The sequence below is a fragment of the Babylonia areolata genome, chromosome 8 (genome assembly GCF_041734735.1).
Source record: "Babylonia areolata isolate BAREFJ2019XMU chromosome 8, ASM4173473v1, whole genome shotgun sequence".
In the NCBI taxonomy this organism is placed as follows: Eukaryota; Metazoa; Mollusca; class Gastropoda; order Neogastropoda; family Buccinidae; genus Babylonia; species Babylonia areolata.
Genome location: NC_134883.1, coordinates 29,985,162 through 29,997,661, shown reverse-complemented (window position 1 = coordinate 29,997,661; position 12,500 = coordinate 29,985,162). Strand labels below are relative to the sequence as shown.

The following is a 12,500-nucleotide window of genomic DNA, read 5'->3' as shown; positions in this document are numbered from 1 at the left end:
TCAACTGTGCAGAGACACGAACCACCGCATTATTGATATGTGATCCAATTTTACATGTCATACATAACAACAAACATAACAACAACCCCTCCTCACCCACCCTCCCACACACATACACACAAACTCAATCCCTACACCCCTCCCCTCCCCGTCTACCTAAATGATCAGATATTCCAGGAATTCGTACATGCTGGGAAGTTCTCGTCATTTGAGGAATCTTGTACCGTCAGTATGCTTCCACACACTCTCCACTTCCTTGGCTTTATGGTTATTTAGCTCTGCACAGTATTCAATTGATCTTGATTGACTACAGTCAATCTATAGACTGGAAGAACTCGACCTTAACGACTTAGCCAACAGCTATCCTACCAAGGTTGCATCGTTAAGAGCCAGTGTAATTTTGCCTCCTAGTTTGAGAGTCATGGTCCTTCACAAAAGACTAAGCTGTAAATGAGTTCCCAATGCAGAGGAGAAACTATTGATCACATTGCTCTCACGTTCACTCTGGTCCAACTGTAAGCTTATGTCAATCCCTAGCATTGAACAGATGAGCCTACAGTACGCAGTTCCAATCATGTCGAGAAGAGTGCAGGTCACATGAGAGGTAGGAAGGAAAGAACAGAACTAACGTTGAAGATGTTTTACCTTCACACTTGTCACCTGACCACCCTGGTTTGCACGTGCACCTTCCGTCAGTGGTGTCACACGTGTCCTGACAGCCTTTGGAGCATCGTCCGTTACAAGAGGGCCCATACTGACCTGCTTTGCACACTGTGCAAACAGACACACGCATACACGCACGCACGCACGCACGCAACACACATACATACATACATACACACACTTATGCATATACACAAACATATATACATTTTTCAGTTAATAGAGAAAAGACTGACTACCAGGGAAACATGACTGCTTCTGAAGGGCCTCTGCCAGGGTATTTTCAGTGAAAATGGGTATAAGTTAAATCAAAATAATTCTACAGGCTACCTGTATTGTCAACAGTATGTCCCTGGCAAAATCGTGTTGAAAATAGATCAATCATTAACCAGAAAATTGCTGCTGTTTGATAATAAGAGTAGTATGAATTACTTTTTCTCCTGAAAAAACAACAACTCACGACCAATTCTGGACAAAAAAAAAATCTCATTTTTGTCAATTTTCTTTTCTAAGAGTAAGACTGGTTTTGGTTGTCTGTCTCCCACATGTTCAAATACCTCACATGAGTAACTTACTCGTTTTGCAGAAAGGCATCTGCTGAGATCCACGGCAACAATAGAGTGTGTCTCCCCGTGGTTTATCTATTATGGCTGACTCACACATTACACTCCCTCACCCACTGTTTTTGTTTCCACTCTAGCAAAATAAGATACTGCATAATCAAGTACGACAAACAGTGAATTAGTATGAGCAAGCAAGTAGTAAACAAAAGAAAAAAAAAGGATAAAATACAACAGCATACAAAGGAGATCAAAATGTGTATCCAGCACGGATGGTGGCAATGTTTATCATCGTTAATTAAAGAGATGCACGTTAATTTCTTAGCTGCAGTACCTCCTCAGAATGAAAAATCTTATCCTCATAATAAAAGAATCTGCTGTTTTGAATTGTAGCACACTTAAATCTCTCTCTCTCTCTCTCTCTCTCTCTTTCTTTCTATCTCTCTCTCTCTCTCTCTCTCTCTCTCTATATATATATATATATATACAGAGAGAGAGAGAGAAAGATATATATATATATATATAGAGAGAGAGGCGGGGGTTAAGGTAAGGGTGTCATATTTTCCACATGCTCCATAAGCTCAATACTCTCCTTACATGATTATTTTGCGTCATGTGGTTCCTTCTCTCTATCTTAAAACCGACCAACCTGTTAGACGTTTACATTAGGAACGTTGAAACCGAGGAACGGTTGGTTTAAAAGCATGTGATAATAATCCATTTAATTGAATTGTTGCATGACAGATTCTAATCAGTCTGTTTGAAGTTGTAGTCCTCAATTTTCTCAATAACAGAAAGAAAACAAAGTGTGCTTCAGAATGTTGGGTGTGCCTCAAATGATGCACTGGGATGTTTTGAAATCAAATCAAATAAGTCTACAGTGTATGGTAGTTGTTTCCGAGCATGACCACCAGACCAGCGGATGAGGTAACTGCTGTCCGACTATCTGGGCTAGAATTTGATTTCAGTGGAAAGCGTCTTGCCCAAGACCACCCCCACTCTCCCACAAAGGCCAACCAGCCTACAAAGCTGTAGTACTATGAGCCAGTGTAATCTTGCGTCCTAGTTTGAAAGTCATCATCCATCTTAAACGATTAAGCTGTAAATGAGTTTCCATTGCAGCAGAGAAACCATTGATCATACAGCTCTCACTTTGCTGCTGACCCAGCTGTAAGCTTACGTCAGTCTTATATATATGCAGAGCATTGAGCCGATGAGTGTACAGTATGTGTATCTCCAATATGAAGAGCAGAGCCCAGTTTAGATAAAAAAAAAGCCATTGAAACTGTTTTACCTTCGCATCTGTTGCCTGACCACCCTGGTTTGCACGTGCACCTTCCGTCAGTGGTGTCACACGTGTCCTGACAGCCTTTGGAGCACCGTCCGTCACAAGAGGACCCATACTGACCTGCTTTGCACACTGTGCAAACAAACACACAAACGCACGCACGTAACACACACACATACATACACTTATGCTTATAATATACTTTTCCTCTTACACATAACATGAACACTTTTTTTACACTGATATTCACATGCATTCCCTTTCCTTTATCCACTACTTAACTCCTGTCCGTCTAAAAACAATTATAGTGAAGAAAACTTATGCATATACACAAAGAGATATGCATTTTTCAGTGAACAGAGAAAGGACTGACTACCAGGGAAACATGACTGCTTCTGAAGGGCCTCTGCCAGAGAATTTTCAGTGAAAATGGGTATAAGTTCACAAACAATTTTACAGGCTACCTGTATTTGTCAAAAGTATGCAAACCATTCATTTTTTCCAAAAGAAAATTGACAGAACTTCCTATTGAGTTCATTTGTGGATGTACAAATCATACCATTGTGCGGACTGAACAACGAAATATATTTCAGACATGCAATTTTAAGTTTCTTGATCAAACAAAACATGGCTATATCGCTGAGAATATTTTGACATAGGAGAAAGTAACAAAAAACAATTACGCAAAAAACAAATAAAGAAGAAAACAAAACCTCCGAAAATTGAATGATCCCTCAGTATGTCACACTCTACAAACAGTTCTTCAGCAGTTTCTGTCGTAACTGAATTGCAGCACTTATCCAGCGCTTCCACCTTGAGTATAGAGCCCAGAGAGAGAGAGAGAGGGAAAGAGGGAGGGAGAGAGAGAGCGAGAGAGAGAGAGAGGGAGGGAGAGAGAGAGAGAGAGAGGGAGAGAGAGAGAGAGAGAGAGAGAGAGAGAGAGAGAGAGAGAGAGAGAGAGAGAGAGAGAGAGAGAGAGAACTGAGGGACGAAGAATAATTTTCTTACTGCACGCCAGAACCAAACCACTTGCGTTTTTTCCTTAATATTTGGATAAAAGATATTTACAAAGCCTTCAGAGGGTGGATCATCATGTGCATGTTCAAATACCTCACATGCGTAACTTACTTGTTTTGCAGAAAGGCATCTGCTGAGATCCTTGGCACCTGTGACAACGCCCAGTTTTCCTGTCACATGGTCTGTTGCCAGCACACAGTCCACAGGTCTCCGCACACTGGTCTCCGTAATACCCGTCTTCACACTCTGTGACATTGAACAAAAACAATACACTGTAGCAAGCGAGCGATAGACACGGGTAGCGACAGAGACAGAAAATAAGACAAACAGACAGAGCACCCACCTCGACAGCGAGAGCTACGGGTTCCATTTCCATTGAGGACTGACATTTTTTCAAACCACATATAAAATTATAATCATCTTCAGTAGTGGTGGTCTTGTCTTTTTGGGAAGAAACTCAGGGCTCCCGTGTATAACATGCACGAAATGCATGTAAATGAAACCACGGCAACAATAGAGTGTGTCGCTGGCAAAATCGTGTTGAAAATAGATCAATCATTAACCAGAAAATTGCCGCTCTTTGATAATAAGAGTAGTATGAATTACTTTGTCCCCTGAAAAATAAAATCACGACCAATCCTGGACAAGAAATTCTCATTCCTTTCAATTTTCTTTACTAAGAGTAAGACTGGTTTTGGTTGTCTGTCTCCCCGTGGTTTATCTATTATGGCTGACTCACACATTACACTCCCTCACCCACTGCTTTTGTTTCCACTCTAGCAAAATAAGATACTGCATAATCAAGTACGATAAATAGTGCATTAGTATGAGCAAGCAAGTAGTAAACAAAAGAAAAAAAAAAGATAAAATACAACATTATACAAACGAGATCAAAATGTGTATCCAGCACGGATGGTGGCAATGTTTATCATCGTTAATTAAAGAGATGCACGTTAATTTCTTAGCTGCAGTACCTCCTCAGAATGAAACATCTTATAGTGTACTTATCCTCATCATAAACGAATCTGCTGTTTTGAATTGTAGCACACTTAAATCTCTCTCTCTCTCTCTCCCCCCTCTCTCTCCATATATATATATATATATATACATACATCTCTCTCTCTCTCTCTCTCTCTCTCTCTCTGTATATATATATATATATATATATATATATATATATATACAGAGAGAGAGAGAAAGATATATATATATATATATAGAGAGAGAGAGAGGCGGGGGTTAAGGTAAGGGTGTCATATTTTCCACATGCTCCATAAGCTCAATACTCTCCTTATATGATTATTTTGGGTCATGTGGTTCCTTCTCTCTATCTTAAAACCGACCAACCTGTTAGACGTCTACATCAGGAACGTTGGAACCCAGGAACGGTTGGTTTAAAGGCATGTGATAATAATCCATTTAATTGAATTGTTGCATGACAGATTCTAATCAGTCTGTTTGAAGTTGTAGTACTCAATTTTCTCAATAACAGAAAGAAACAAAGTGTGCTTCAGAATGTTGGGTGTGCCTCAAATGATGCACTGGGATGTTTTGAAATCAAATCAAATAAGTCTACAGTGTATGGTAGTTGTTTCCGAGCATGACCACCAGACCAGCGGATGAGGTAACTGCTGTCTGACTATCTGGGCTAGAATTTGATTTGAGTGGAAAGCGTCTTGCCCAAGACCACCCTCACTCTCTCCACAAAGGCGAACCAGCCTACAAAGCTGTAGTACTACCAGCCAGTGTAATCTTGCCCCCTATGTTGAAAGTCATCATCCATCTTAAACGACTAAGCTGTAAATGAGTTTCCATTGCAGCGGAGAAACCATTGATCATACAGCTCTCACTTTGCTGCTGGCCCAGCTGTAAGCTTATGTCAGTCTTATATATATGCAGACTATTGAGCCGATGAGAATACAGTATGTGTATCTGCAATATGTACAGCAGACCGTAGGTCTGATTAAAAAAAAGAAAAAAAAGCCACAAAGGGTGGGCAGGATAGAACAGCCAATGAAATTGTTTTACCTTCGCATCTGTAGCCTGACCACCCTGGTTTGCACGTGCACCTTCCGTCAGTGGTGTCACACGTGTCCTGACAGCCTTTGGAGCACCGTCCGTCACAAGAGGACCCATACTGACCTGCTTTGCACACTGTGCAAACAAACACACACATGCACGCACACAACACACACATACATACACTTATGCTTATAATATACTTTTCCTCTGATACATAACATGAACACTTTTTTAAACTGATATTCACATGCATTCCCTTTCCTTTATCCACTACTTAACTCCTGTCCGTCTAAAAACAATTATAGTGAAGAAAACTTATGCATATACACAAAGAGATATGCATTTTTCAGTGAACAGAGAAAGGACTGACTACCAGGGAAACATGACTGCTTCTGAAGGGCCTCTGCCAGAGAATTTTCAGTGAAAATGGGTATAAGTTCACAAACAATTTTACAGGCTACCTGTATTTGTCAAAAGTATGCAAACCATTCATTTTTTCCAAAAGAAAATTGCAGAACTTCCTATTGAGTTCATTTGTGGATGTACAAATCATACCATTGTGCGGACTGAACAACGAAATATATTTCAGACATGCAATTTTAAGTTTCTTGATCAAACAAAACATGGCTATATCGCTGAGAATATTTCGACATAGGAGAAAGTAACAAAAAACAATTACGCAAAAAACAAATAAAGAAGAAAACAAAACCTCCGAAAATTGAATGATCCCTCAGTATGTCACACTCTACAAACAGTTCTTCAGCAGTTTCTGTCGTAACTGAATTGCAGCACTTATCCAGCGCTTCCACCTTGAGTATAGAGCCCAGAGAGAGAGAGAGAGGGAAAGAGGGAGGGAGAGAGAGAGCGAGAGAGAGAGAGAGGGAGGGAGAGAGAGAGAGAGAGAGAGGGAGAGGGAGAGAGAGAGAGAGAGAGAGAGAGAGAGAGAGAGAGAGAGAGAGAGAGAGAGAACTGAGGGACGAAGAATAATTTTCTTACTGCACGCCAGAACCAAACCACTTGCGTTTTTTCCTTAATATTTGGATAAAAGATATTTACAAAGCCTTCAGAGGGTGGATCATCATGTGCATGTTCAAATACCTCACATGCGTAACTTACTTGTTTTGCAGAAAGGCATCTGCTGAGATCCTTGGCACCTGTGACAACGCCCAGTTTTCCTGTCACATGGTCTGTTGCCAGCACACAGTCCACAGGTCTCCGCACACTGGTCTCCGTAATACCCGTCTTCACACTCTGTGACATTGAACAAAAACAATACACTGTAGCAAGCGAGCGATAGACACGGGTAGCGACAGAGACAGAAAATAAGACAAACAGACAGAGCACCCACCTCGACAGCGAGAGCTACGGGTTCCATTTCCATTGAGGACTGACATTTTTTCAAACCACATATAAAATCATAATCATCTTCAGTAGTGGTGGTCTTGTCTTCTGGGGAAGAAACTCAGGGCTCCCGTGTATAACATGCACGAAATGCATGTAAATGAAACCACGACAACAATAGAGTGTGTCGCTGGCAAAATCGTGTTGAAAATAGATCAATCATTAACCAGAAAATTGCCGCTCTTTGATAATAAGAGTAGTATGAATTACTTTGTCCCCTGAAAAATAAAATCACGACCAATCCTGGACAAGAAATTCTCATTCCTTTCAATTTTCTTTACTAAGAGTAAGACTGGTTTTGGTTGTCTGTCTCCCCGTGGTTTATCTATTATGGCTGACTCACACATTACACTCCCTCACCCACTGCTTTTGTTTCCACTCTAGCAAAATAAGATACTGCATAATCAAGTACGATAAACAGTGCATTAGTATGAGCAAGCAAGTAGTAAACAAAAGAAAAAAAAGATAAAATACAACAGTATACAAAGGAGATCAAAATGTGTATCCAGCACGGATGGTGGCAATGTTTATCATCGTTAATTAAAGAGATGCACGTTAATTTCTTAGCTGCAGTACCTCCTCAGAATGAAACATCTTATAGTGTACTTATCCTCATCATAAACGAATCTGCTGTTTTGAATTGTAGCACACTTAAATCTCTCTCTCTCTCTCTCCCCCCTCTCTCTCCATATATATATATATATATATACATATCTCTCTCTCTCTCTCTATATATATATATATATATATACAGAGAGAGAGAGAGAGAAAGATATATATATATATAGAGAGAGAGAGGCGGGGGTTAAGGTAAGGGTGTCATATTTTCCACATGCTCCATAAGCTCAATACTCTCCTTATATGATTATTTTGGGTCATGTGGTTCCTTCTCTCTATCTTAAAACCGACCAACCTGTTAGACGTCTACATCAGGAACGTTGGAACCCAGGAACGGTTGGTTTAAAGGCATGTGATAATAATCCATTTAATTGAATTGTTGCATGACAGATTCTAATCAGTCTGTTTGAAGTTGTAGTACTCAATTTTCTCAATAACAGAAAGAAACAAAGTGTTGCTTCAGAATGTTGGGTGTGCCTCAAATGATGCACTGGGATGTTTTGAAATCAAATCAAATAAGTCTACAGTGTATGGTAGTTGTTTCCGAGCATGACCATCAGACCAGCGGATGAGGTAACTGCTGTCCCGACTATCTGGGCTAGAATTTGATTTTAGTGGAGAGTGTCTTGCCCAAGACCACCCCCACTCTCTCCGCAAAGGCCAACCAGCCTACAAAGCTGTAGTACTACGAACCAGTGTAATCTTGCCTCCTAGTTTGAAAGTCATCATCCATCTTAAACGATTAAGCCGTAAATGAGTTTCCATTGCAGTGGAGAAACCATTGATCATACAGCTCTCACTTAGCTGCTGACCCAGCTGTAAGCTTATGTCAGTCTTATATATATGCAGAGCATTGAGCTGATGAGTGTACAGTATGTGTATCTCCAATATGAAGAGCAGAGTGCAGGTTAGATAAAAAAAAAAAAAAAAACGCCATTGAAACTGTTTTACCTTCGCATCTGTAGCCTGACCACCCTGGTTTGCATGTGCACCTTCCGTCAGTGGTGTCACACGTGTCCTGACAGCCTTTGGAGCACCGTCCGTCACAAGAGGACCCATACTGACCTGCTTTGCACACTGTGCAAACAAACACACACACGCACGCACACAACACACACACATACATATACACACTTATGCTTATAATATACTTTTCCTCTGATACATAACATGAACACTTTTTTTACACTGATATTCACATGCATTCCCTTTCCTTTATCCACTACTTAACTCCTGTCCGTCTAAAAACAATTATAGTGAAGAAAACTTATGCATATACACAAAGAGATATGCATTTTTCAGTGAACAGAGAAAGGACTGACTACCAGGGAAACATGACTGCTTCTGAAGGGCCTCTGCCAGAGAATTTTCAGTGAAAATGGGTATAAGTTCACAAACAATTTTACAGGCTACCTGTATTTGTCAAAAGTATGCAAACCATTCATTTTTTCCAAAAGAAAATTGACAGAACTTCCTATTGAGTTCATTTGTGGATGTACAAATCATACCATTGTGCGGACTGAACAACGAAATATATTTCAGACATGCAATTTTAAGTTTCTTGATCAAACAAAACATGGCTATATCGCTCATACCATTGTGCGGACTGAACAACGAAATATATTTCAGACATGCAATTTTAAGTTTCTTGATCAAACAAAACATGGCTATATCGCTGAGAATATTTCGACATAGGAGAAAGTAACAAAAAACAATTACGCAAAAAACAAATAAAGAAGAAAACAAAACCTCCGAAAATTGAATGATCCCTCAGTATGTCACACTCTACAAACAGTTCTTCAGCAGTTTCTGTCGTAACTGAATTGCAGCACTTATCCAGCCCTTCCACCTTGAGTATAGAGCCCAGAGAGAGAGAGAGAGGGAAAGAGGGAGGGAGAGAGAGAGCGAGAGAGAGAGAGAGGGAGGGAGAGAGAGAGAGAGAGAGAGGGAGAGGGAGAGGGAGAGAGAGAGAGAGAGAGAGAGAGAGAGAGAGAGAGAGAGAGAGAGAGAGAGAGAACTGAGGGACGAAGAATAATTTTCTTACTGCACGCCAGAACCAGACCACTTGCTTTTTTTCCTTAATATTTGGATAAAAGATATTTACAAAGCCTTCAGAGGGTGGATCATCATGTGCATGTTCAAATACCTCACATGCGTAACTTACTTGTTTTGCAGAAAGGCATCTGCTGAGATCCTTGGCACCTGTGACAACGCCCAGTTTTCCTGTCACATGGTCTGTTGCCAGCACACAGTCCACAGGTCTCCACACACTGGTCTCCGTAATACCCGTCTTCACACTCTGTGACATTGAACAAAAACAATACACTGTAGCAAGCGAGCGATAGACACGGGTAGCGACAGAGACAGAAAATAAGACAAACAGACAGAGCACCCACCTCGACAGCGAGAGCTACGGGTTCCATTTCCATTGAGGACTGACATTTTTTCAAACCACATATAAAATCATAATCATCTTCAGTAGTGGTGGTCTTGTCTTCTGGGGAAGAAACTCAGGGCTCCCGTGTATAACACGCACGAAATGCATGTAAATGAAACCACGGCAACAATAGAGTGTGTCGCTGGCAAAATCGTGTTGAAAATAGATCAATCATTAACCAGAAAATTGCCGCTCTTTGATAATAAGAGTAGTATGAATTACTTTGTCCCCTGAAAAATAAAATCACGACCAATCCTGGACAAGAAATTCTCATTCCTTTCAATTTTCTTTACTAAGAGTAAGACTGGTTTTGGTTGTCTGTCTCCCCGTGGTTTATCTATTATGGCTGACTCATACATTACACTCCCTCACCCACTGCTTTTGTTTCCACTCTAGCAAAATAAGATACTGCATAATCAAGTAAGATAAACAGTGCATTAGTATGAGCAAGCAAGTAGTAAACAAAAGAAAAAAAAGATAAAATACAACAGCATACAAAGGAGATCAAAATGTGTATCCAGCACGGATGGTGGCAATGTTTATCATCGTTAATTAAAGAGATGCACGTTAATTTCTTAGCTGCAGTACCTCCTCAGAATGAAACATCTTATAGTGTACTTATCCTCATCATAAACGAATCTGCTGTTTTGAATTGTAGCACACTTAAATCTCTCTCTCTCTCTCTCCCCCTCTCTCTCCATATATATATATATATATATACATCTCTCTCTCTCTCTCTCTCTCTCTCTCTATATATATATATATACAGAGAGAGAGAGAGAGAAAGATATATATATATATAGAGAGAGAGAGGCGGGGGTTAAGGTAAGGGTGTCATATTTTCCACATGCTCCATAAGCTCAATACTCTCCTTATATGATTATTTTGGGTCATGTGGTTCCTTCTCTCTATCTTAAAACCGACCAACCTGTTAGACGTCTACATCAGGAACGTTGGAACCCAGGAACGGTTGGTTTAAAGGCATGTGATAACAATCCATTTAATTGAATTGTTGCATGACAGATTCTAATCAGTCTGTTTGAAGTTGTAGTACTCAATTTTCTCAATAACAGAAAGAAAACAAAGTGTGCTTCAGAATGTTGGGTGTGCTTCAAATGATGCACTGGGATGTTTTGAAATCAAATCAAATAAGTCTACAGTGTATGGTAGTTGTTTCCGAGCATGACCACCAGACCAGCGGATGAGGTAACTGCTGTCCCGACTATCTGGAATAGAATTTGATTTTAGTGGAAAGCGTCTTGCCCAAGACCACCCCCACTCTCCCACAAAGGCCAACCAGCCTACAAAGCTGTAGTACTACCAGCCAGTGTAATCTTGCCCCCTATGTTGAAAGTCATCATCCATCTTAAACGACTAAGCTGTAAATGAGTTTCCATTGCAGCGAAGAAACCATTGATCATACAGCTCTCACTTTGCTGCTGGCCCAGCTGTAAGCTTATGTCAGTCTTATATATATGCAGACTATTGAGCCGATGAGAATACAGTATGTGTATCTGCAATATGTACAGCAGACCGTAGGTCTGATTAAAAAAAAAAGCCACAAAGGGTGGGCAGGATAGAACAGCCAATGAAATTGTTTTACCTTCGCATCTGTAGCCTGACCACCCTGGTTTGCATGTGCACCTTCCGTCAGTGGTGTCACACGTGTCCTGACAGCCTTTGGAGCACCGTCCGTCACAAGAGGACCCATACTGACCTGCTTTGCACACTGTGCAAACAAACACACACACGCACCACGCACGCACGCACGCACACAACACACACACATACATATACACACTTATGCTTATAATATACTTTTCCTCTGATACATGAACACTTTTTTACACTGATATTCACATGCATTCCCTTTCCTTTACCCCCTATTTTACTCCTTTCCGTCAAAAAACACTTATAGTGAATAGACATTAAACTGAAGAAAACTTCTGCATATACACAAAGAGATATGCATTTTTCAGTGAATAGAGAAAGGACTGACTACCTGGGAACCATGACTGCTTCTAATGGGCCTCTGCCAGAGAATTTTCAGTGAAAATGGGTATAAGTTCACAAAACAATTCTACAGGCTACCTGTATTGTCAAAAGTATGCAAACAATTCATTTCTACAAAAGAAAATTGACAGAACTTCCTATTGAGTTCATTTGTGGAGTATAAATCATACCATTGTGTGGACTGAACAACGAAATATATTTCAGACATGCAATTTTAAGTTTCTTGATCAAACAAAACATGGCTATATCGCTGAGAATATTTCGACATAGGAGAAAGTAACAAAAAACCAATTGCGCAAAAAACAAATAAAGAAGAAAACAAAACCTCCGAAAATTGAACGATCCCTCAGTATGTCACACTCTACAAACAGTTCTTCAGCAGTTTCTGTCGTAACTGAATTGTAGCTCTTATCCAGTGCTACCACCATGAGTATAGAGCCCAGAGAGAGAGAGAGAGAGAGAGAGAGAGTAGAGAGAGTAT

At 40.3% G+C, this 12,500-nt stretch overlaps 1 protein-coding gene across 1 annotated transcript in view; it reads right to left on the bottom strand.

The window, feature by feature from the left end:
• Positions 1–12,500, bottom strand: part of LOC143285136 (uncharacterized) — a 35,487-nt gene that overhangs the window by 3,895 nt on the left and 19,092 nt on the right. Inside the window, exons 9-17 of the mRNA XM_076592359.1 lie at positions 11,610–11,735; positions 9,734–9,868; positions 8,521–8,646; positions 6,667–6,801; positions 5,557–5,682; positions 3,640–3,774; positions 2,518–2,643; positions 646–771; positions 1–4 (exon numbers count right to left, since the gene is read on the bottom strand). The exon at positions 1–4 is cut by the window's left edge and continues 99 nt beyond it. Of these exons, the coding sequence (XP_076448474.1) occupies positions 1–4; positions 646–771; positions 2,518–2,643; positions 3,640–3,774; positions 5,557–5,682; positions 6,667–6,801; positions 8,521–8,646; positions 9,734–9,868; positions 11,610–11,735 (1,039 nt within the window). The remainder of the gene's footprint in view (positions 5–645; positions 772–2,517; positions 2,644–3,639; positions 3,775–5,556; positions 5,683–6,666; positions 6,802–8,520; positions 8,647–9,733; positions 9,869–11,609; positions 11,736–12,500) is intronic.